This window comes from Vitis riparia, chromosome 18, assembly GCF_004353265.1.
Source record: "Vitis riparia cultivar Riparia Gloire de Montpellier isolate 1030 chromosome 18, EGFV_Vit.rip_1.0, whole genome shotgun sequence".
Taxonomy (NCBI): Eukaryota; Viridiplantae; Streptophyta; class Magnoliopsida; order Vitales; family Vitaceae; genus Vitis; species Vitis riparia.
The window spans coordinates 23,570,751-23,597,711 of NC_048448.1; the positions used below are offsets into that span (position 1 = coordinate 23,570,751).

Consider the following 26,961-nt stretch of genomic DNA (forward strand, 5'->3'; position numbering starts at 1 on the left):
GTTTTAAGAGTTAGTGTCCATTCAATGTGTCTGCACTGCACAATGTTTATGCTCAAACATTTATTATCAATGCTTTACTTTTCTGAGGTTTTCAGTAGTGTAACATCCTTTTCTCAAACAATCATGCATATAATTTGTAGCATTATGAATCTGATGTTGTACACTTACACATACACGCACACTTATTTAAACTAGCAGATGTGCTTATGCTAATAACATTGTAGAACTGTACGCGTAAATTGAATAAGAATAGACTATTAGTGCAGACTCTGTTGTAAAGAAAGCAAAAGAAAAAAAATAACTAAGATGTGGACTGAGCTTCTAAAAATAGCCATTCAGGTGAGATGATGGAAAGTTATCTTAAAAATTGGTGAACTGTGCTAATAGATATAAAACGGATGATATGTAATCAATAGAACGAGGAGGTAGATTTGTTGTGGAATGCAGTATTAATGAACTCATTCATGTTGTTTACTGTGAATGAAATTGTGGATTTAGAACAGATTTAGACATTGTTCAACTAATGAATTCAGTTGTCATCAATGCTCATATCTAAATTGCTTTTCTTATTGATATAGCTCCCAAGGAACTGGATGCATTTGCATTTCTTGCGTGCAATTGGTACTGCAATGTCCATGAGAGCAGGGATTGCTGCAGATGCTGCTGCAGCATTACTTTTTCGCGTACTTTCACAGCCTGCATTGCTTTTTCCTCCTCTAAGACAAGTCGAAGGATTTGAATTTCAGCATGAACCTTTAGATGGTTATATTTCATCCTACAAGAAGCAGGTATTAGTGACTTGCTTTCATTGTTTGTGTCCAACTAATTTATTCTTTGGGATGAATGCCTCCAGTTTTTGGAGTGCAGATCATGCATTCATCTACCTTAACCTGTTATTTTACACACACACACACACACACACACACACACACACACACACAGATGCATATGCAAACATATGTATAACTAACTTCGTTTGAAAAAAAAAAATCCCTCTTACCAGATAGAAGTGCCTGCAACTGAAGCAACTATTGAAGCCACTGCCCAAGGGATTGCATCAATGCTTTGTGCACATGGTCCTGAGGTTGAATGGAGAATTTGCACCATATGGGAAGCTGCTTATGGCCTAATTCCTTTAAGTTCCTCAGCTGTTGATCTTCCTGAAATTATAGTTGCAACCCCATTGCAACCTCCCATTTTATCATGGAACCTTTATATACCCCTTCTTAAAGTCCTGGAATATCTTCCTCGTGGAAGTCCATCTGAAGCATGTCTCATGAAGATATTTGTTGCTACAGTGGAATCAATTCTTCAGAGGACATTTCCAGCTGAGTCCTCCAGAGAAAATATCAGAAAAACAAGATACCTTTTTGGAATAGGGTCTGCCTCCAAAAACCTGGCTGTGGCTGAGCTTCGTACAATGGTCCATGCACTATTTCTAGAATCATGTGCATCTGTAGAGCTTGCTTCACGCCTTCTTTTTGTTGTGTTAACCGTTTGTGTCAGTCATGAAGCTCAGCAGAATGGAAGCAAAAGACCAAGAGGTGAAGATAGCCATCTTTCTGAGGAAATCACTGAGGACTTGTCAGATGCATCTGGAAATCAGAGAGACATGAAAACCAGAAAAATGAAAAAACAAGGGCCTGTAGCAGCTTTTGATTCTTATGTTCTTGCTGCTGTTTGTGCTCTTGCATGTGAACTTCAATTATTCCCTTTGATTGCTAGGGGAAATAATCATTCAGCCTCTAAAGATGTACAGATCAGAGCAAAGCCTGCAAAATTAAATGGATCTTCTAGTGAATTCCGCAATAGCATTGACTCTGCCATTCGTCATACCCACAGAATATTAGCAATTTTAGAGGCACTCTTTTCACTGAAGCCATCTTCTGTTGGCACCTCTTGGAGTTACAGTTCAAATGAAATTGTTGCTGCTGCTATGGTTGCTGCTCATGTTTCTGAACTATTCAGACGTTCAAAAGCTTGTATGCATGCCCTCTCTGTCTTGATGAGATGCAAGTGGGATGAAGAAATCTACACCAGGGCTTCTTCACTCTATAACCTCATTGACATTCATAGCAAAGCTGTTGCATCCATTGTCAACAAGGCAGAACCACTAGAAGCACACTTAATTCATGCAACAGTTTGGAAGGACAGCCCTGGGCATAAAGATGGCAGCAAAGAAAATGACTGTGCAAGCACTAGCTGCTTCAAATCAGTGAATCCCTTGCTTCTGCACTGTGAAGATTCAGCTTATTCAAAAAGTTTACCTAAATTTGAGAAAGCACCACATTTAAATGAAGGCACAGGAAATAGCTTGGGTAAAGGTATTGCAAGCTTCCCATTAGATGCTTCAGAATTGGCCAATTTCCTCACTATGGACAGGCATATAGGATTTAGTTGCAGTGCACAAGTTCTTCTAAGATCAGTACTCGCAGAGAAACAAGAGTTATGTTTCTCTGTTGTTTCACTTCTTTGGCACAAGTTAATTGCAGCCCCAGAAACAAAACCTAGCGCAGAAAGCACTTCTGCCCAACAAGGATGGAGACAGGTAATATTTCAATTCTCAGGTCTCATGCACCATTACTCTAAATCTATTTTGATTTCCTATTTTTGGTACAACATAAGAAACAATAAAGTAAAAATCTAGCTCATAATCTTCATTATGGACTATTGTAGGAAATCAAAAACAGCAAAAAAAAAAAAAAACAGAAAAGAGGAAAGAGCTTTTTTCTATTCTAGGAAATCTCTATTAACAAAAAGGAATTAGTCAACTAAACTACAAAGGAAAAATCTTAATTCACAAATATTTCCTAGCTGGAAAATCCTTATACAGGCTGTGCATACTTTCCAAAGCCCTAAAACCTTTATTTTATCTACCTGTTCTTTTGTGTTTAAATTGGGTGGTCAAACTACTGCAGAAGTTTAAAACAAGGGAAAACTTTATTTAATAATAAGTAGATCCGAGTTTGTCACCAGCAGTTATACACAAAACTAGAAAACCAATTATGACAACTAAATGAAATGCAGCAGGATCCTGAAAAGAGTATACCTTTTATCGATACCTGGTAAATACAAAGTTCTATGATGTTTTGCAAGTTTGCTCTGTTTTCATTTAAACATTATGGCTACCAATTATCAATTAGTGAACAATCCTTTAAGCAACCAAAAAAGGGAGAAAAACAAAAAAAAAATGTCTTGATCTGATATCACATGAACAGTTCATTAAGAGAGGTACAAGGTGATTGTTGAACTGATGTCATTACTTGAAGGCTACTGATTGCATCTTTATCTTGTTTCCATTGTCAATGATCCATGTTGCTACTAGGTCCCAAATAGCACTATGTGAAGGATAAAAAGCCACACATCATCAATGCTTTGTAAAAGATCCGAAGGATACTTGGAATATGCAGTATATATGTAAGAAGTTGCAAAAGAGTAATTGGGATATTGTAAGTCATAGAAATCAATGAGTTGATTGGTTATTCTACTGTTATCCTTTCCTCGGCAAGTAGTATTTTAAGAAAATGAGGTTGGCATAACTACTCAGTGATAATCGACTGCCCTTTGAATAAAACTCTTGGATCCTCCTATTTATACAAATTTAAATATGAGATACACAGATGCTCTTAGATCATCAATTTATACAAATCTAAATTAATAAGGTATAGATGCATAGATAGGCATAACTACTCACTGATCTTTCACTGCCCTCTGGATGAAACTCTTGGCTCCTCCAATCTGTAGAAATCTTAATATAAGATACAGAGATAAAGGTAGATAGATAGATAGGTAGATAGATAGATAGATAGATGGATGGATAGAAGATACTGAGATGCTCTTGGCTCCATCGATTTATACAAATATTAATATAAGATACAGAGGTAGAGATATAGAGATGCTGATACTGAGATGCTCTTGGCTCCACCAATTTATACAAATATTAATATAAGACACAGAGATAGAGATACAGAGATACTCTTGGCTCCTTCAATTTAGACAAATTTTATTACAAGATACAGAGATAGAGTACAATGGTAATCTGAATGTACAAATAAGTGTAACTTGGATACATGAGACAATATGCAGTTTGGAACATTGAATTGTATTGGATCCATTTGTCTTTTTTTTATCATTGTGCATGTTTGTGCAACTTACATGAAAATTTCTCTGCGTGACCATCCTATCCAAATGTATGTAGGTGGTTGATGCGCTATGCAACGTCGTATCAGCATCACCGGCAAAAGCAGCTACAGCAGTTGTTCTTCAGGTCCAAATTTTGTTCATCTTGTAGACCTTTTTTTTTGGAAACAAGGCTGTTTGCTTTTCTGTTTGTAGCTGATTTGAACACTATCTAAGTTTCATTATGAATCATTACCTCCCAAATAAGGGGCTAAAAAGTAAGAAAGTTTTTTTTTTTTGGTAGACAAAGCATTTTATAATTAAAAGTTGCTTTCATGTTTCATTGTTCGAGTTTGTGGGAGATGTTGTTTGCAGGTGTCCAAATCAGCAACTTATTTTCTAGTCTATTTTAAGTTCAACCACATCATATACTCACTTTTATTGCATTGTGTGTTTGTCAGGCTGAGAGGGAATTGCAGCCTTGGATCGCTAAAGATGATGATCTAGGTCAGAAGATGTGGAGAATCAACCAAAGAATTGTAAAATTGATCGTGGAGCTAATGAGGAATCATGATAGACCTGAATCGCTAGTAATTTTGTCAAGTGCTTCAGATCTTCTTCTACGTGCCACAGATGGAATGCTTGTGGATGGAGAAGCATGCACGTTACCTCAATTGGAGGTAGCATCTTAGGAAAATAAACTTTAATTTCATTCACATAATAGATAGACAAAACATTTATAGTAAAAAATACACTCAACCAATTCATTTCTCAGTTCTTTGCGAATTGTGCATTTTTCTTCCAGCCTACCTTTTTTCAATACATGCTTGCATTTTGACTATTTGTATTTTCATCTCTTTAGAAATAATAATGTATCATTTTGTTTGAACGTTTATGACATAGAAAAACTAATCTCAACTTTGCATATGGGGTTCCTATTTGATCCCCAAAGCTTTGGCTGTGTATTAACATTTTGATCTACATAACAAATGAGCAGCTTCTGGAAGCAACAGCTAGAGCAGTTCAACTTGTACTGGAATGGGGAGAATCTGGATTGGCTGTTGCAGATGGCCTTTCAAACCTGTTAAAGGTAAAAATTGCCCCCTATTAAATACATTCAGTCTGGTGAATTTGAAGCCTGAAACAGAAAAACACACACACACACACACACACTACAAACTCATCGTAGGAGTCTTCCTATGCCAGATGACATGGTGACCTACCATTCAAGGACATTTGAGTGAGAAAATGTGGAAGAAGAAAGTAAGAAAGAGAGAAAATACTCTGTTCATTTTTAATTTGCAACCACTTGTTTGCAAGTGGCAAATTGACATCCTCATCAGCAGAAGATTTTCACATGCTTTGATTTCTTTAATTTTTATACACTACCTTTTGCTAATGTGATTTATCTGGGTGATTCTTGCAGTGTCGTGTACCAGCTACCATCCGATGCCTTTCTCATCCAAGCGCACATGTCCGTGCCCTCAGCACATCAGTTCTTCGTGATGTTCTGGAAAGTGGCTCAATAAAACCTCATATCAAACAAGGGGGCAGAAATGGCATCCACTCTAATCAGTATGTAAATTTAGGCATCATTGACTGGCAAGCAGATATTGAAAAATGCTTGACATGGGAAGCTCATAGCAGGCTAGCTACTGGAATGACTAATCAATTCCTTGATGCTGCTGCCAAGGAACTAGGCTGTACTATTTCCATTTAACATCAACTAAGATTTGGCAACCTCTCTTGCTTTTATGAATATATTCATTTCCAGTGAGACTTACAAATAGAAACAACATAACCAATCGGCTTGGGGGATGTTGGTAGGCCAGAGGAATAACTGATTAATTCTGTTATTCTAGTTATAAAGCCACAGATGCCACTACAATCCTCATGCAAGGACAATTGATGTACAGTTAGACTGTAGACTGGGCCAAAATGGGGCTTTGTATCGTGTTGTATTAATTTCAACTCTGCCCAGGTTAGTTTCTTCTGTTATAGGCCTGAATCACTTCATGTAATTTGGTTACCTTTGACAGAGATGGCAAAATCAGGTGGTAGCATCATGTTGAATAGATTCCACATCGGCTACATTTTGAAAAACTCCCACTCTTTGTTTTGTTTTTCCCGTTCATTACTCTTTGTCATATTAGTTCTTAATGAAGATTGTAGTGGTAGAACTAGGGTTGTCATCTCACCATCCAGGCACTGAAAGCTTAAACTTGGTTTGTATCTTGATAACCTCTTACAGAACCTTCATCTTCCCATATCTTTAATGGGTGAGGTTATTCAATTTTAGTCCTTTTTTGGCTGTACATACTACCTGATCAATTCATTGCAGAAACTAGGAGACTGAGAGCCAAGGCCCATACCCAGACAGTAGAAAGGATACACAATCAGGTTAGAACTAAAAACAAAATACCTGGGTTTACTGCTATTTGTCAAGGTAAGATTTCAAATGTCACCACCATCTTTAAATTGTAGTGTTGTAAGAACGTGCTGTCTTTGATGTCTGAGTCACACAAGTGTTCCTCTTGGACCTGGTAGTTACTTCAAAATACTAGAGATCATTTATTTATTATTTTAATTATAAAATCATTACTTAGAAAAAAAGGAAAAAGAAAAGGACCAACTTTATATGAACTTGGATGGGGCAGGGATAAAAGAAACCAAAACACTGGTTACATTGATTCAACCAAAAGTAAAAATCAATGGCTGGGCTGGTGGTGAATGACCCAATTGGATGGGATGGAGACTCAAGATGAGATTTAATTTTAAAAGGACATGCATTATCAGATGTTCAGTTCATATCCAGGGAGGACAATGGCACAGGCTTTGAAACAGAATCGGGAGAAAATGGGAAGTTTCCTCATTGAGAATGAGGGAGACAATAAGGAGAGAGAGAAATTGGCATGCCGCCAAACCCATCATCACCATTTCCGTCATTTTCTCCAACACAATCCATTAAAAGAAGGGGAAGTTGTGTTTCGGGAGGCCCATTTGAAGGTTATATGGGAATGAAACCCATAGAAAGTGGAATATGGGTTTTATGCACTAAATACTGTTTCAAAAGTTATTCCAAAATTGCCCTTTTGTTTTCCTTGTCAGCAGCCACCACGGTCTCCATGTAAGCAGCCACTGGTCTCCAAAATATTCCATGTAATAAGCACTCAAATCTGAACCGAGAAGAAGCCGATCAGAGGAAACACAACATGAGCTATGTAGGTCTCCGTTCAGTGGGTTTCCACCTTCAAGGAGTAATCCTGTAATTTTTCCTCAGAAAAGGTAAAGAAGAAGACCATTTCTGTTGGTACGAATTTCCACCTTGAAGGAGTAATGTTGTCTTCTTCTTCACCTTTTCTGAGGAAAAATAAATAATAATGGTACCAGCAGAAAACTATTTAAATTCAACACTTCATCCCCAATCAAACCAGCAGAAAACCATTTAAATTCAACATTTCAGTGTATTTTGGGAAGTAGATAAAAAAGAGGCTCTCTTTTACATATGGGGTCGAAATTGATTTGATGATTTTGGTGAGCACTTCTCAATTATATAACCATTCATCCAATGACCCACCTCAAGTTAAGGCTCAATAATAATATTTTAGAAGGTAATTTTGGGAAGTAGTCTCGTTTTTTAGGGACTGTACCTTAAGTACTACCTTAGTGGCCTTCAGGTACTACCTTAAGGGCCCCTAGGTACTACCTTAGCTAAACCTCAACTCAACCTCTCCTAAGCTCGGGCCTTCCTTTCCTACCCTTACACCATCCCCTTACGTGCTTCTCTCCAGTGCTCAAGTGGTCCACAAGTGCTTTTTATGGACTGTACCTTAGGTACTACCTTAATGGCCGTTAGGTACTACCTTAGTTGCCTTCAAGTACTACCTTAAGGGCCCTTAGGTACTACCTTAGCAAAACTTCAACTCAACCTTTCCCAAGCCGCGGGTCTTCCTTTGTCACCCTTAGACCATGCCATTATATGCTTTTCTGGATCCTCAAGTGGTCCACCAATGGTTTTTTGCTACTGTTTCTTAGGTACTACCTTAATGGCCTTTAGGTACTACCTTAGTAGCCTTCACGTACTACCTTAAGGGACACTAGGTACTGCCTTAGCTAAACTTCAACTCAACCTCTCCCAAGCCTCGGGTCTTCCTTTGTGACCCTTAGATCATGGCATTATATGCTTCTCTTGAGTCCTCAAGTGGTCCACTAATGGTTTTTTGCTACTGTTCCTTAGTTACTACCTTAATGGCTTTCAGGTACTACCTTAATGGCCTTCAGGTACTACCTTAAGGGCCCTTAGGTACTACCTTAGCTAAACTTCAACTCAACCTCTCCTAAGCCTTGGCTTTTCCTTTGTCACACTTAGACCATGCCATTATATGCTTTTCTTGAGTCTTCAAGTGGTCCACCAATGGTTTTTTGCTACTGTTCCTTAGGTACTACCTTAATGGCCTTTAGGTACCACCTTAGTGGCCTTCAGGTACTACCTTAAGGGCCCCTAGGTACTACCTTAGCTAAACTTCCACTCAACCTCTCCCAAGCCTCGGGTCTTCCTTTATCACCCTTAAACCATGCCATTATATGCTTCTCTTGAGTTCTCAAGTGGTCCACCAATGGTTTTTTTCTACTATTCCTTAGGTACTACCTTAATGGCCTTTAGGTACTACCTTAGTGGCCTTCAGGTACTACCTTAAGGGACCCTAGGTACTACCTTAGCTAAACTTCAACTCAACCTCTCCCAATCCTCGGGTCTTCCTTTGTGACCCTTAGACCATGCCATTATATGCTTCTCTTGAGTCCTCAAGTGGTCCACCAATGGTTTTTTGCTACTGTTCCTTAGTTACTACCTTAATGGCCTTTAGGTACTACCTAAGTGGCCTTCAGGTACTACCTTAAGGGCCCCTAGGTACTACCTTAGCTAAACTTCAACTCAACCTCTCCCAACCCTCGGGTCTTCCTTTGTTACCCTTAGACCATGCCATTATATGCTTCTCTTGAGTCTTCAAGTGGTCCACCAATGGTTTTTTGCTACTGTTCCTTAGGTATTACCTTAATGGCCTTCAGGTACTACATGAAGGGACCCTAGGTACTACCTTAGCTAAATTTCAACTCAACCTCTCTAAGCCTCGGTCTTCATTTGTGACCCTTAGACCATGCCATTATATGCTTCTCTTGAGTCTCAAGTGGTCCACCAATAGTTTTTTGCTACTGTTCCTTAGTTACTACCTTAATGGCCTTTAGGTACTACCTTAGTGGCCTTCAGGTACTACCTTAAGGGCCCCTAGGTACTACCTTAGCTAAACTTCAACTCAACCTCTCCAAGCCTCGGGTCTTCCTTGTCACCCTTAGACCATGCCATTATATGCTTCTCTTGAGTCCTCAAGTGGTCCACCAATGGTTTTTTGCTACTGTTCCTTAGGTATTGTCTTAATGGCCTTTAGGTACTACCTTAGTGGCCTTCAGGTACTACCTTAAGGACCCTAGGTACTATTTTAGCTAAACTTCAACTCAACCTCTCCCAAGCCTCCGATCTTCCTTGTCAACCTTAGACCATGCCATTATATGCTTCTCTTGAATCCTTAAGTGGTCCACCAATGGTTTTTTGCTACTGTTCCTTAGGTACTACCTTAATGGCCTTTAGGTACTACCTTAGTGGCCTTCAGGTACTACCTTAAGGGCCCCTAAGTACTACCTTAGCTAAACTTCCACTCAACCTCTCCCAAGCCTCGGGTCTTCCTTTGTCACCCTTAGACCATGCCATTATATGCTTCTCTAAGTCCTTAAGTGGTCCACTAATGGTTTTTTGCTACTTTTCCTTAGGTACTACCTTAATGGCCTTTAGGTACTACCTTAGTGGCCTTCAGGTACTACCTTAAGGGCCCTTAGGTACTACCTTAATGGCCTTTAGGTACTACCTTAGTGGCCTTCAGGTACTACCTTAAGGGCCCTTAGGTACTACCTTAGCTAAACTTCAACTCAACCTCTCCCAAGCCTCGGCTCTTCCTTTGTCACCCGTAGACCATGGCATTATATGCTTCTCTTGAGTCCTCAAGTGGTCCACCAATGGTTTTTTGCTACTGTTCCTTAGGTACTACCTTAAGGGACCCTAGGTATACCTTAGCTAAACTTCAACTCAACCTCTCCCAATCCTCGGGTCTTCCTTTGTGACCCTTAGACCATGCCATTATATGCTTCTCTTGAGTCCTCAAGTGGTCCACCAATAATTTTTTGCTACTGTTCCTTAGGTACTACCTTAGTGGCCTTAAGGTACTACATGAAGGGACCCTAGGTACTACCTTAGCTAAACTTCAACTCAACCTCTCCCAAGCTCGGGTTTTCATTTGTGATCCTTAGACCATGCCATTATATGCTTCTCTTGAGTCTTCAAGGGGTCCACCAATGGTTTTTTGCCACTGTTCCTTAGTACTACCTTAATGGCCTTTAAGTACTACCTTAATGGCCTTCAGGTACTACCTTAGCTAAACTTCAACCCAACCTCTGCCAAGCCTCGGGTCTTCATTTGTGACCCTTAGACCATGCCATTATATGATTCTCTTGAGTCCTCAAGTGGTCCACCAATGGTTTTTTGCTACTTTTCCTTAGGTACTACCTTAATGGCCTTTAGGTACTACCTTAGTGGCCTTCAGGTACTACCTTAAGGGCCCTTAGGTACTACCTTAGCTAAACTTCAACTCAACCTCTCCCAAGCCTCAGGTCTTCCTTTGTCACCCTTAGACCATGGCATTATATGCTTCTCTTGAGTCCTCAAGTGGTCCACCAATGGTTTTTTGCTACTGTTCCTTAGGTACTACCTTAATGGTCTTTAGGTACTACCTTAGTGGCCTTCAGGTACTACCTTAGCTAAACTTCCACTCAACCTCTCCCAAGCCTCGGGTCTTCCTTTGTCACCCTTAGACCGTTCCATTATATGCTTCTCTTGAGTCCTCAAGTGGTCCACCAATGGTTTTTTTGCTACTGTTCCTTAGGTACTAACTTAATGGCCTTTAGGTACTACCTTACAGAACCTTCATCTTCCCATATCTTTAATGGGCGAGGTTATTCAATTTTAGTCCTTTTTGGCTGTACATACTACCTGATCAATTCATTGCAGAAACTAGGAGACTGAGAGCCAAGGCCCATACCCAGACAGTAGAAAGGATACACAATCAGGTTAGAACTAAAAACTAAATACCTGGGTTTACTGCTATTTGTCAAGGTAAGATTTCAAATGTCACCACCATCTTTAAATTGTAGTGTTGTAAGAACGTGCTGTCTTTGATGTCTGAGTCACACAAGTGTTCCTCTTGGACCTGGTAGTTACTTCAAAATACTAGAGATCATTTATTTATTATTTTAATTATAAAATCATTACTTAGAAAAAAAAGAAAAAGAAAAGGACCAACTTTATATGAACTTGGATGGGCAGGGATAAAAGAAACCAAAACACTGGTTACATTGATTCAACCAAAAGTAAAAATCAATGGCTGGGCTGGTGGTGAATGACCCAATTGGATGGGATGGAGACTCAAGATGAGATTTAATTTTAAAAGGACATGCATTATCAGATGTTCAGTTCATATCCAGGGAGGACAATGGCACAGGCTTTGAAACAGAAATCGGAGAAAATGGGAAGTTTCCTCAATGAGAATGAGGGAGACAATAAGGAGAGAGAGAAATTGACATGCCGCCAAACCCATCATCACCATTTCCGTCATTTTCTCCAACACAATCCATTAAAAGAAGAAGGGGAAGTTGTGTCTCGGGAGGCCCATTTGAAGGTTATATGGGAATGAAACCCATAGAAAGTGGAATATGGGCTTTATGCACTAAATACTGTTTCAAAAAGTTATTCCAAAATTGCCCTTTTGTTTTCCTTGTCAGCAGCCACCACGGTCTCCCTGTAAGCAGCCATTGGTCTCCAAAATATTCCATGTAATAAGCACTCAAATCTGAACCGAGAAGAAGCCGATCAGAGGAAACACAACATGAGCTATGTAGGTCTCCGTTCAGTGGGTTTCCACCTTCAAGGAGTAATCCTGTAATTTTTCCTCAGAAAAGGTGAAGAAGAAGATCATTTCTGCTGGTACGAATTTCCACCTTGAAGGAGTAATCTTGTCTTCTTCTTCACCTTTTATGAGGAAAAATAAATAATAATGGTACCAGCAGAAAACTATTTAAATTCAATACTTCATCCCCAAATCAAACCAGTAGAAAACCATTTAAATTCAACATTTCAGTGTATTTTTGGGAAAGTAGATAAAAAAAAGAGGCTCTCTTTTACATATGGGGTCGAAATTGATTTGATGATTTTGGTGAGCACTTCTCAATTATAGAACCATTCATCCAATGACCCACCTCAAGTTAAGGCTCAATAATAATATTTTAGAAGGTAATTTTGGGAAGTAGTCTCGTTTTTTAGGGACTGTACCTTAAGTACTACCTTAGTGGCCTTTAGGTACTACCTTAAGGGCCCCTAGGTACTACCTTAGTTAAACTTCAACTCAACCTCTCCTAAGCCTCGGGCCTTCCTTTCCTACCCTTACACCATCCCCTTATGTGCTTCTCTCCAGTGCTCAAGTGGTCCACAAGTGCTTTTTATGGACTGTACCTTAGGTACTACCTTAATGGCCTTTAGGTACTACCTTAGTTGCCTTCAAGTACTACCTTAAGGGCCCTTAGGTACTACCTTAGCTAAACTTCAACTCAACCTCTCCCAAGCCTTGGGTCTTCCTTTGTCACCCTTAGACCATGCCATTATATGCTTTTCTGGATCCTCAAGTGGTCCACCAATGGTTTTTTGTTACTGTTTCTTGGGTACTACCTTAATGGCCTTTAGGTACTACCTTAGTAGCCTTCACGTACTACCTTAAGGGACACTAGGTACTGCCTTAGCTAAACTTCAACTCAACCTCTCCCAAGCCTCGGGTCTTCATTTGTGACCCTTAGATCATGGCATTATATGCTTCTCTTGAGTCCTCAAGTGGTCCACTAATGGTTTTTTGCTACTGTTCCTTAGTTACTACCTTAATGGCTTTTAGGTACTACCTTAATGGCCTTCAGGTACTACCTTAAGGGCCCCTAGGTACTACCTTAGCTAAACTTCAACTCAACCTCTCCCAAGCCTTGGGTCTTCCTTTGTCACACTTAGACCATGCCATTATATGCTTTTCTTGAGTCTTCAAGTGGTCCACCAATGGTTTTTTGCTACTGTTCCTTAGGTACTACCTTAATGGCCTTTAGGTACTACCTTAGTGGCCTTCAGGTACTACCTTAAGGGACCCTAGGTACTACCTTAGCTAAACTTCAACTCAACCTCTCCCAATCATCGGGTCTTCCTTTGTGACCCTTAGACCATGCCATTATATGCTTCTCTTGAGTCCTCAAGTGGTCCACCAATGGTTTTTTGCTACTATTCCTTAGTTACTACCTTAATGGCCTTTAGGTACTACCTAAGTGGCCTTCAGGTACTACCTTAAGGGCCCCTAGGTACTACCTTAGCTAAACTTCAACTCAACCTCTCCCAACCCTCGGGTCTTCCTTTGTTACCCTTAGACCATGCCATTATATGCTTCTCTTGAGTCTTCAAGTGGTCCACCAATGGTTTTTTGCTACTGTTCCTTAGGTATTACCTTAATGGCCTTCAGGTACTACATGAAGGGACCCTAGGACTACCTTAGCTAAATTTCAACTCAACCTCTCCTAAGCCTCGGGTCTTCATTTGTGACCCTTAAACCATGCCATTATATGCTTCTCTTGAGTCCTCAAGTGGTCCACCAATGGTTTTTTGCTACTGTTCCTTAGTTACTACCTTAATGGCCTTTAGGTACTACCTTAGTGGCCTTCAGGTACTACCTTAAGGGCCCCTAGGTACTACCTTAGCTAAACTTCAACTCAACCTCTCCCAAGCCTCGGGTCTTCCTTGTCACCCTTAGACCATGCCATTATATGCTTCTCTTAAGTCCTCAAGTGGTCCACCAATGGTTTTTGCTACTGTTCCTTAGGTATTGTCTTAATGGCCTTTAGGTACTACCTTAGTGGCCTTCAGGTACTACCTTAAGGGACTCTAGGTACTACTTTAGCTAAACTTCAACTCAACCTCTCCCAAGCCTCCGGTCTTCCTTGTCACCCATAGACCATGCCATTATATGCTTCTCTTGAGTCCTCAAGTGGTCCACCAATGGTTTTTTGCTACTGTTCCTTAGGTACTGCCTTAATGGCCTTTAGGTACTACCTTAGTGGCCTTCAGGTACTACCTTAAGGGCCCCTAAGTACTACCTTAGCTAAACTTCCACTCAACCTCTCCCAAGCCTCGGGGCTTCCTTCGTCACCCTTAGACCATGCCATTATATGCTTCTCTTGAGTCCTTAAGTGGTCCACTAATGGTTTTTTGCTACTTTTCCTTAGGTACTACCTTAATGGCCTTTAGGTACTACCTTAGTGGCCTTCAGGTACTACCTTAAGGGCCCTTAGGTACTACCTTAGCTAAACTTCAACTCAACCTCTCCTAAGCCTCGGCTCTTCCTTTGTCACCCGTAGACCATGGCATTATATGCTTCTCTTGAGTCCTCAAGTGGTCCACCAATGGTTTTTTGCTACTGTTCCTTAGGTACTACCGTAAGGGACCCTAGGTACTACCTTAAGGGACCCTAGGTACTACCTTAGCTAAACTTCAACTCAACATCTCCCAATCCTCGGGTCTTCCTTTGTGACCCTTAGACCATGCCATTATATGCTTCTCTTGAGTCCTCAAGTGGTCCACTAATAATTTTTTGCTACTGTTCCTTAGGTACTACCTTAGTGGCCTTGAGTTACTACATGAAAGGACCCTAGGTACTACCTTAGCTAAACTTCAACTCAACCTCTCCCAAGCCTCGGGTCTTCATTTGTGATCCTTAGACCATGCCATTATATGCTTCTCTTGAGTCTTCAAGGGGTCCACCAATGGTTTTTTGCCACTGTTCCTTAGGTACTACCTTAATGGCCTTTAAGTACTACCTTAATGGCCTTCAGGTACTACCTTAGCTAAACTTCAACCCAACCTCTGCCAAGCCTCGGGTCTTCATTTGTGACCCTTAGACCATGCCATTATATGATTCTCTTGAGTCCTCAAGTGGTCCACCAATGATTTTTTGCTACTTTTCCTTAGGTACTACCTTAATGGCCTTTAGGTACTACCTTAGTGGCCTTCAGGTACTACCTTAAGGGCCCTTAGGTACTACCTTAGCTAAACTTCAACTCAACCTCTCCCAAGCCTCGGGTCTTCCTTTGTCACCCTTAGACCATGGCATTATATGCTTCTCTTGAGTCCTCAAGTGGTCCACCAATGGTTTTTTGCTACTGTTCCTTAGGTACTACCTTAATGGTCTTTAGGTACTACCTTAGTGGCCTTCAGGTACTACCTTACCTAAACTTCCACTCAACCTCTCCCAAGCCTCGGGTCTTCCTTTGTCACCCTTAGACCGTTCCATTATATGCTTCTCTTGAGTCCTCAAGTGGTCCACCAATGGTTTTTTTGCTACTGTTCCTTAGGTACTAACTTAATGGCCTTTAGGTACTACCTTAGTGGCCTTCAGGTACTACCTTAAGGGCCCCTATGTACTACCTTAGCTAAACTTCAACTCAACCGCTTCTAAGCCTCGGGTCTTCCTTTGTAACCCTTAGACCATGCCATTATATGCTTCTCTTGAGTCCTCAAGTTGTCCACCAATGGTTTTTTGCTACTGTTCCTTAGGTACTACCTTAATGGCCTTTAGGTATTACCTTAGTGGCCTTCAGGTACTATCTTAAGGGACCCTAGGTACTACCTTAGCTAAACTTCAACTCAACCTCTCCCAAGCCTCGGGTCTTCCTTTGTCACCCTTAGACTATGCCATTATATGCTTTTCTTAAGTCCTCAAGTTGTCCACCAATGGTTTTTTGCTACTGTTCCTTAGGTACTACCTTAATGGTCTTTAGATACTACCTTAGTGGCTTTCAGGTACTACCTTAAGGGCCTTAGCTAAACTTCAACTCAACCTCTCCCAAGCCTCGGGTCTTCATTTGTCATCCTTAGACTATGCCATTATATGCTTTTCTTGAGTCCTCAAGTTGTCTACCAATGGTTTTTTGCTACTGTTCCTTAGTTACTACCTTTATAGCCTTTAGGTACTACCTTAGTGGCCTTCAGGTACTACCTTAAGGGCATCTAGGTACTACCTTAGCTAAACTTTAACTCAACCTCTTCCAAGCCTCGGGTCTTGCTTTGTCACCCTTAGACCATGCCATTATATGGTTCTCTTGAATCCTCAAGTGGTCCACCAATGGTTTTTTGCTACTGTTCCTTAGGTACTACCTTAATGGCCTTTAAAAACTACCTTAAGGGACCTTAAGTACTACCTTAGCTAGACTTCAACTCAATCTCTCCCAAGCCTCGGGTCTTCATTTCTGACCCTTAGACCATGCCATTATATGCTTTTCTTGAGTACTCAAGTGGTCCACCAATGGTTTTTTGCTACTGTTCCTTAGGTACTACCCTAAGAGTGCTTAGGTACTACCTTAATGGCCCTTAGGTACTACCTTAGTTGCTAAACTTGAACTCTACTTCTCCCAAACCTCGAGTCTTCCTTTGTGACCCTTATACCATGCCATTATGTGGTTCTCATGTGTGTTCAAGTGGTTCACCTTTGGTTTTTTTGGATTGTAGCTTAGGTACTACCTTAAGAGCCCTTAGGTATTACCTTAATATCCCTTAGGTACTACCTTAAGGGTCCTTAGCTACTACCTTGTCTAATGTTTGGTTTTTTGTGACTGGCTTGTTGGTTTAAGTGGGTTTTCCCCATTTTATGCCATCTCTCTCGGTTTGGTACTTCTATCATGCTTCATTGAACTTGCCATGTCAAAATTGATGATTCAATGAAACCTTCTACACATACCAGATATAGGATTCTTAGTGCCTGATTTGTGTTCTAATACCGATATCTATTCATATTTGCATCTACGGTGAATTTATTCTATCATATGGTATTATGTAAGACTTGGCTTTCTTGCTAAATTTTTTCATTAATTATTTGTTTAGGGAAAATCAGCTAATCCTATGACTAAAGTAGAGGTTGGAAGGGCTACTTGGACTTTTCTCCATACTCTTGCAGCTCAGGTCTGTTTAAACTTGTTGCTTTGGAGGTTTGGATATGATTTTGACATTATCAATCGGTTAACTTCTACTTAGGTCTCAACTGTCAATTGTTATTTACTTCAAATCAATCTAATTTGGACAATTTTGATGCAAAACTAATCTAAGCAACTTAAAAGCAAAACCACTGTATTTGATAATCTTTGCCATAATAGTTTATCTAAGCTTGAATTTTAAACACTATTTCTGAAGTATGTTAACAGTTTCATGTACTTTCACTTGTCAAACTTGGTAATTTGTGATTTAGGAAAAATGTAACAATTTTGCACTATCAGAGTCTATGAACTTTCAATTAAGGCAAATAAATCTGTGTCCTGAGTCTTAATACTATCCGAATGCATTTAGTTATTTACCTTGAGTCAGCTTTGAGCATAATGGGAAGGCAGAAGTTTTAATGTCTCTGTATGCTTCTGTAGTAACTTAGTAACCTCCCATATTACATGTAAACCCTCTATGTATGAGAATGGTTGTACACTTGGATTATATGCTGCATAACTCGGCTGCTATTGCTAGTTTGTATGTGTTGCCTCATGAAAACTTTTAGTTTCAAATATAAAACTATCTTGATTGATTTGTGCTAGAATGTAAGCAAATACAGTGTACTGGAAGATAACTTCAATCCTTACATGCACCTGTGTCAGAATAAAATGCTATACTATTTCATGATTGTTTTCTTGATTCTTCAAAGTAGAAGGAATTTTCAGAAAGTTTTTCAACTTTTCAGTTTCCATTAGTAAAGCCATTGGTATGGTCTTCAGAAGGATTTAAGTTGGGTTTAAATCAAATGTCTAAATGCACAAGGAGAAGGCCATGATGTGGCTGGAGTTGATGGGAAAATGTTCCATTCCACATCTCTAACCAAGTATGACATCTGCATACTTGGTTAGAGATGCTGCAATAGACTCTGCATTATTTACCAATTTCAATAGGCTAGTATCACCTTTGAGGATTAATGCATTATTTTTCAGTAAAAAGGTAGACAATGGAGAAAATGTGAGATGCTGGATGCAATCCTATTGTGCGAGATGGAAAGAAGGCAGGACTGTGCTTATGAGGGGCTTGAGGAGTTGTAACAATAGGCCATAAAGGAAACAAAAATAGAAAAAGATAAATGAGCCATGGAATCAGTTTGGAAACCAAAGCCAACCAATTTCAGGAGAGATATCGATTTCAAGTAGGAAGGTTCAACACGAGAACGTGCATGAAATTGGTTTACCAATTTGAACCCGATTTAGTATCCCTGAAACTGATTTGGATGGCTAGGCAGTGCATCATGTCAAAATTCCAATATGAGAAGTCCTGAAACTGATTTGGCATTTCGGCACAATGGAGAAACATTGAAATTCCTATTTCAACATCCTGAAATTGATTTCACCATGTTCCTTGCATTTTTCAAAATGAGAATTCTGCTTTTGGAGATTGTTTTAATGAATTAGGGGTTTGAAACAATATTTTGGTTCAAGTGACCCATGAGAGTGAGCCATGTGTCATTCTAAGGCTAGGATATAAATATTTTCACAATTAGTTTTGAGAGAAGAGAGGATTCTATGTTGAACAACATTTTTTTGATTTTCTTTTGATACTTTGAACCCTGGTTTTTTTTTTAACTTTTCAATAGAGACATCTTTAGTTTTTCTTATGGAATCTGTGTGACAACCACTCCATGGGAGGTCAGAAAGCCTTTATTTTAGAGATGTAGCATGAAGGTGGAGTAAGAGGACAAGGAGGACTAAGAATGAACATGGAAATGTGGATTGTTAGATCAGGGTTTTAATGTTTAAATCTGACAGAAAAAAGCCTCTGAGTAGGTTGGATTAGATGCGATACAGTAGATGTTCTTGAGGTACTAGTGATACTAGGCACTGCTTGATCACTAGTTGACTTGGTTTAATCTATTGTGATTAAGTCTAAAGTCAAATATGCAAGTTGGATGAATGAACTGAATGAATGAACTTAAAAGGCCTAAACCACCATTCAAGTTGATTGGGTTTAGTGATATGAATATAAAAAGAATCAATTTTTAGGGTTCAAATTTGAATTGGTCCCTAGGCTTGATTTGATCTCAAACAGATCTTGAATCCTAAGCCATAGATCTCAATATTGCTCTCTCTTGTGTACTGGATCCAAAGCTGGATTGTGAAAACTTGTAGTTACAAATTGATTTAAATCATTTTCAACTTGGAAACAAAATTTGATCTTTTAATTGGAAGATATTTTTAGTTATGTAAAGGTAATCCTAGGTATATTATACTCAAAACAATTCACAAACAATCAACTATATCATTCCCGGAGGACGACAATCCAGATGCTATACACTGTAGTTATCCTATTTCTGTGTTTTTCTTGGCTAGGATTTCTACATTCATAAATATTTTAATAATAAAAACAGAAAGTATTGCAGCCAAAGTTCTAAGATCATAAATAGGGTAATAAATAGCAAGTATATTTATTTCTAGGAGCTGAAAGAGTATTTAAGCGCACTTAATTGACTGGCTTGTTACAAATTATCTCCTAAGATGAAGAGGAATTGTCACATTACTACGATGCATACCTACTGGATTTTCAAGTCCTTCTCCATCAGTAAAGTTCTAAAACATGCAAAGAAAGAAGGTTCTGGACTTCGTAGCTCAGCTTCAAGTCGGGCAACCTCCTTTTGTAAATGCTTTACTAATTTCTTGTCTGGTACAACCTAACCATAAAAAATCATTTTCTGACTTAGAAAACAAGTCTTTATCATTAGAGTGGTTAATTGGTTTGTAAAATACATATAATAGGTACCACAAATAATCAGTGGGGAGAAACTAGCCTGCAGGTGTGTTAACTCCTTGTCAGATATATTTAAAAGTGGTCCAATGCAACCTTAGTAATCAATGGATTATTGTTGTGGTGATTCATTGAAATGGATTCACCTACTGCTCTAGAGAAGTTAAACTTGTCCATCTCAGTGGTCACAAAGAAGTATTTTCCTTTGTTTAATTTCTCTGAGGTGAATTAAGTTAAATATGGAGTTCGTGAGACGGAGTTAGGTGTCTTGTACATGTGTTGTATTATGTATCTTTGCATCCTGTTGTGAAAATGAATCCATTTGGGAATTGGATGAGGAAAAAGGTATTAAATATGAAGGGAAGTAGCAAAAGAAGCTATTGGTTTCAGCTATAACTAAAGAGAGAAAAACTATTTTTGAATTTGATTTTTTATTGTCAGTACAAAAGCTATTTGTGAATTTGAATTCTTTTTGTCATTGAAGGACGTTATAGCAGTAAGCTGTTACAATCACGTGTGTGTGTGTTTGTTTGTACGACAATTCACAATTCACAATCTAGGAAGAAAGTAGGAGCAGAATTTTATGGTTCACCTGAAGCATTGTTCCTATTCTGTATTAAGAAAACTGACATAATTGCATTTGGCGTGCAGATGGCAATATTATCTCGTTGTTGCCATAGCATTAGAGGCTGCATTTGTCCTTTAGAATCGATTCAGTGCAGAATAAATGGTGTCACTAGCAGAAGTGAGGTTGAAAGTGCAGAATAAATCGATTCAGTGCTGAATAAACCAGAACCGCCTGATCAACATGCGAGTTGGTTTTGTTTGTGTTAATTTGTAATTGTTTTGTGTTTCAACAGCCTTAGTAAACCAATATTTCCCTGTAATGCAAGGTGGGCCAAGCTGGACAGCAAGCTGCGTGCATGTTATCTGCAAGGAACTCCAGATTTTGGTGAGGGAGCTGCACGCATGTTATCCCAATTCATTATAGGTCTACTTGAGGATGAAGTAAAAAACATTTTCCATTGAAAAATAAAAACAATCTCCAATCTACAAAACCAACTACGCACCTGCAACCTAGCCAATAGTTTCTCATATTTCATGGCTCTCTTAGAACTACGCACCTGCAAAGAGGTCATGGAGTAACCTCTTTAGCTCAACGAAAATTTCATATACCAATGTATTTTTCATAGTTAGTGGTAAATTAATCTAAAAGCACCTAACAGAAGGGGGGTCACAACCCAAATATATCGGAAGTATGCAATGGGTTCCCAAAGTAAAAATGGTAAACCAAAAAACCAATTATGATGTATCTATATAGTTTTTAGAGGGCTTCGGTATTGGGCATGCCTACATTTACAAACAAAAATCAAACTAGGAACAGTTATATTATAAAGTCTGAGTCATGATGAGAATGTCTTATGATCACATCCCTTTCTCCAGCAGCCACGATTCCGAATTGTAACATTGCTCATGTCTTTATGGTTGTCAACCATCTTGTTTTCCAATTGTCGCCTGCAATTAAGAAAAAATAATAATAATAATAATAACGTAATTTTTATCTGTATCGTTGAAAGTAGCAAAAAACAGAAGCACCTAATGAAATTCACAACACAACAAAAAAATGAAGTCAATAGTATGATGGTAGCTCTTTCACATGATACTAACAACTTTAACATAAAGATCCAAACCATCTAAGAAATGAGAACTTACAACTGGCATGTGCAAGTGAGATCGCATTAATGAGGAAAACCTTGGTATTTTCTTGTTCTTCTTTTCTTAATGCTTTCCTAGTTTACGAACCACCTCCAGATTCTGCACCATTAAATTTCCACTGATAAAGCCTACATGCTAAAATATTCAAACAATAAGCCTCTATATGTTTCAGCAGATATAATTCTGGTATAAAGTTTTTAGTAATAAACTATCAAAATCACTTGACAAGGTACTTATCACAGAAAAAAAAAATTAATAAATAAAATACTTCACAGAGTATTCATTCTAGTTTGTCTTCTCTTATCAAAACTCGCAAGGACACTAATTTATTGGCTTAGTTCATATGTATTTAATTGTGATTCCAGGAAAAAATCTACTTTCACGCCTAAGCATTTTTTATTGGAAAGGTAATTCCCTCAAATATAAATTTTCAAGAGAAACAAACAACAGAGAAAAAAATAGAGGGCACCACCTTCTGATTATGCACTGCCGGCACCACCAGCCCCATTCTCATGCAAGTACGATTCCATCATTGACCTTGTCTGTCCAAGTTGGCCTCTATTAATCAAATTCGACATGCCTTCAAGACCTTATCTCTAGCATTGTTTGCCGCATTAGTAACCAAAGTAACGACCAGCCTCAATTGATAAAGATGCATCTTGTCCTGCATAACACACACCAAAATCATAGGCTGGTTTGGTAAAAATTCAAATAAACCAATTTCTAAAGTCTTGGTTTCACTTACCTTTGCGATTGAATGTGCTAGTGTTGCCCCGTTCCAATGTTCCATGTACTTGATTGTGAACATGCCACATTCATATCTATACCACCAATTGCATTACACCAATCATATGCATACATCAAGCATAAAAGACAAATACATCAGTACCGCATATTTAATGATACGTAAAATAATAACGGTTAAAGTAATCTACCTATTTAGTTGTTGCACAATTTAGGGTTGCACATGCTAGAATTTTGAGACCTCCAATCGCCTGAGCATGCCATGAGCATGGAATGCTTTATCAATTGCATCAGACAAGCATCTCGATACGACACTTATCCCGTTACCCCTTCTTAAAGGCAATGAAGATAAGATTTCGACCCTTGAAGCTGGAATATTGACCACGTGCACGTGTCAATGGTTGCTATTGCAGACGAGAAAAAATAGCTACACACATATTGATGACATTGCCATTAATATGTTAGTAGGGCACTATAATATGATAATTAAATGAAACAAAGACTTTGACCATGATGCCATCGTACTAGGTTTGACGTACCATATCACAACTTGAGAAATCATGGCCCACAAATTCAACATGAAGGAACATCCGACACCGTTATTTAATTTCATGTTTTTTGGCATTTGTCGTAAGGCTGGCTAGCACCACCTGGCCATTTGTTCTTACAGCTCACCACATAGTCTCCAATTTAAAATAATAGAGAAATGCATTAAAGAATTATGATTAAGGCCTCACAGAGAATGATGGGTCGAAATAGTGTGCGCGCGATGGTATAGCTTGTTCTGCATTCATCATTTGGCAGACCACTCCGATAATCTGAAAATTTACACATGTAAATGACCATAAAACATAATAATGTGCATTTTATATAACGACCAAGGCAGAATAAAAATCTTTGAGACATACCGCACTATTTACCCAACGGCCTCCATTGAGCGAAGAAAGCTCATCCCGTGTTATAAATGTGTCATGCATCTCGCACAAGATCTCGCTGCAATGTCAAAAATGTGTTAAGTCAATAGCCATAAACATTAACAATAATGTCAACTTTAACAATAAATGGTGAATTCATGTGAAGTACCTTGGCTCACCGTCTTCTGACAACGCATAATCCGCAACCAACCTTTCTTGTTGGCTGATTTTAGGAAATAGTTGAACACATTGAGAGACGAAAGGGGATTTGCAAATGGCGGCTGGCTTGACAAGCCTTTTCGCTGTGTGTTTAAATCTCCGCCTAGGGGTAGGAGAAGGTTGTTTGCTGCCACAGTCTTCTTGAACACCCATTTGCACCCCTTTAAGTGATTGCAATTAAGCACTCTTTTATGAAGGTGAGAATGTGTCGTGGTCAATACATGGGTCATCATCTACTACTGCACCGATGACTCTTTGCTGGCCAGAATGAGTGTTTGCGGCACCGGTTCCTTTTCTCATCATTTCATCACTACAAGGATGCACACCGGTGCTTCCCTCGTCTTTCTTTCTTTCTACATTCACAACTTCTTCTGGTGGGGTAAGTGCACAGCCACTTTGTCCTCCACTGGACCTTGCACGTAGTGTGGCAATGTCTTGTGCCACAGATGAAGTGAAGCTCATAAGATGTTCGAAATTCCGACTCAGCCGTGCTTCAATGGTCTAGTGTTAGGAAAAAGGAATATCAATTAGCACGGTCAAATAGAATGAGGATGGTGCTCAAGTTTGTTTGTGAAGTAATAAAGTCGTAGTGTCATGGCGTACCTCAGTTGGGTCATCAGAGTGTGAGCAACCCGCCTTGTATGGATGTCCATCATTATGTGCAGAAGGTTTGCTTCCTTGTATAACCTACCCATACATCAAACAAACATTGATGATTACGTTTGAAACATAAATTAATGATAACACCAACCTACGTTTATGGAGTTGTTGAATTTTAGCATACCTGGACATGGCCATAATTGCCAGAGGTGTGTATTTCGGTAGCCAAGCGCCTCTTGACTTGTTCATCTGTCCATGCAGCCGAAAGTGGACTGCAGACTTCAACTTGGAAAGTCCTCATATAGAATTTGGTGATATAGAAAAGCTGTGAAGTGGGAATCAAATATAAGTTGGTTAGAGAAGCTATTACAATATCAACAAAAGAAGAAATTATTTTGGTAGACGCATATGACATTAATGTGGAGGGGTTGAGAAACGAATACCTGAAGAAACAAGACACAACCTCTAATGTATGTCGGGTGACTTGCACGATAGTCCTTTATCCCATCCTCGACATATTGGAGAACAAACTTGGCCCAATTTTTGCGCACCCCCACTTCACTATCCCAAACCGTGTCCCACAAGTCATGCATACCTTTTTGTTTTGAGTTGGGGGCAAGGATAGTGGCACAGGCGAAAATGAGGAAGGATTTCATGAATTCTTCGCCAACTGGTAGATCACGCAAATTAGCTTCCAATATTTTAATGTCATATGTGCAGTTGGGTGTGCCATGCCTATTGTAGATGAGAATTTCAACGCCATTGTTCGGGATGCCCAGCACCTCTCTAACATCTTTGGGCGTGACTGGGACAACAACTTTTGTTTCCATGCATAAGCAGTGGTAGCCAATGTCGTATTTGGCGACTATCCACGTTATTAGCTCATAACGCAATTCTTTACAACCAAGCTGCAGTAAGCCCCTAAATCCCATATCGCTGATGACATTTTTCTTATCCATTGGGAGGGTATTCATGATTGATAGGAATTTCTTTCCCGAGCAACGGGATTTTGGTAACTTAACCTACAACATGAAAGAAGGAAAATATATTACAAATATGTCGCAATTCTAGAGTTAAGCCTCAAGGGCAATAGTTTTAAAAGTAGGTTAAAGGGCTGTCGAATATTTTAACGCTTCAGATCTTGATGGAACATGGCTTCTCCGCTTCCTTTGTCTGCTATCCATGTGTTTAATAAATGAAGTGCTTCTTTTCCTTGACTATTTTCAACAACGGCGTAGACTAGTAGTTGGGGAAAATTATTCACCAAGAGATTGTGAATGGAACATCACCATGACAATAGCAATATAAGGGATAGATGCTGCATCTGCACAATGAAATGAGCAGTTTTATATATGTATTCCTCATTAACAACATAACAATCTTAAAAGGCCACATGTATAGTGTTGTAGTTGTATCAGTTAATAAAAATGAGTTCAGAGGTCAAAGAAAATTCATAAAGTTTACATAAAACAGTTGTCCCTATGTCTGTGAATGATGGATTTTGATTTACAACCTGTATAAGCTTGTTTAGTACAACAATAACATTTGTTCAAGTATTGTACAACACAGTTCTTAATAAATGGGAGCTTGATATTTACAATATACCTTAAATTGGAATAAAAAGTACACCACTATATGGTTTTCAATAAAATTAGCCTACTAAGAAATGAAGCAAAAGGAATTATGATAACAATCTTGATGTAATATTACCCATTACAACACACCAATGATAAATGTTACATATGTGTTCTTGGTTGGTAACAACCTTTAGAAGAGTGTTCAAAACATGTAATGGATATACAAAAAAACACATAGTTTCAGTCATAGAAGAATGTGACAGCATTGCACTTAAGACAAAGGGTTCTTGCACGTTTTCCTATTGTGCCCGGAAGTATGACATCTTGAGTAAGAGACAGTCCGTTTATCTTGAAATTGGGACTTAATGCGCTTCTTTCTTGGTTTGTCGGGAGACCGCTTGGTATGGAGAGGGTTAAGAGAGAGGAAAACTTCACCGATGATAGATAGAACCAAACCATCATTAGCGACTATTGGCATGTCATGGGTCTCTATACAGGAGAAGGAGTCCGAGTAAATCAGCTCTTGCATTAGGAATTTGTACCAATCTTGAACAAAATCAACAACATTCTGACGATGGAAAGAATAACGGTTGTCGCATGTTCACAAGGAATGCCCAACATTTCCCAACCCCTACATGTGCAAGTACGCTTAATAATGTCCACATTCAAGAAGATGGTTCCGATAGAAACCCCAAATATTCCGTTCATGAAAGGAGCGATCGGATACACCTCACTCTTGACAATTTTCTACTACACTTTTTCTTCAATTTTTGACCATATGCATTCCTTCCAATTGTTTGATTCCTCTTTATGTTTGACAAGCATAGAAACTAACTTAGCCATATGCTCCATTAGAAATGTACAAATGGAGTGATGTCTTTCATTCCTTAGCCAAGCATTAAACGACTCGGCAAGGTTTGTGGTCATTTTATCCCATCTTTGTTTTGGGAATTTGGACATAGCCCAATGTTCAAGTTCATTTTCTTCAACCCATTTGGCCAAAGCGTCATTGTATTTCCGTAGTTCAAACATGGAAACATTGTAATCGTGCTCTAACCTTGCATAGGCAATACTATCAAGGAATTGAAGTGCATTTTCTTTACCTTTGTTCCCTCTTGTGTAATGTTTGCTCAAGAAA

General features: G+C 39.1%; 1 protein-coding gene and 1 long non-coding RNA gene across 2 annotated transcripts; one reads left to right on the forward strand and one right to left on the reverse strand.

Moving 5' to 3' along the window:
- Positions 1-560: 560 nt before the first annotated feature.
- LOC117905991 (protein GIGANTEA-like) lies at positions 561-6,251 on the forward strand. Its single transcript, XM_034818904.1, has 6 exons — positions 561-788; positions 1,004-2,548; positions 4,199-4,267; positions 4,581-4,799; positions 5,117-5,209; positions 5,546-6,251. The coding sequence occupies exons 1-6, from the start codon at positions 594-596 to the stop codon at positions 5,837-5,839; spliced, it is 2,415 nt and encodes an 804-aa protein (XP_034674795.1). The 5' UTR covers positions 561-593; the 3' UTR covers positions 5,840-6,251.
- Positions 6,252-21,310: 15,059 nt separating this feature from the next.
- LOC117905894 lies at positions 21,311-22,582 on the reverse strand. The gene is made up of 4 exons (XR_004649745.1): positions 22,515-22,582; positions 22,242-22,433; positions 21,767-21,868; positions 21,311-21,568 (listed from the first exon to the last, which is right to left on the reverse strand). It is a non-coding gene; the product is annotated as an uncharacterized LOC117905894 (long non-coding RNA).
- Positions 22,583-26,961: the final 4,379 nt, after the last annotated feature.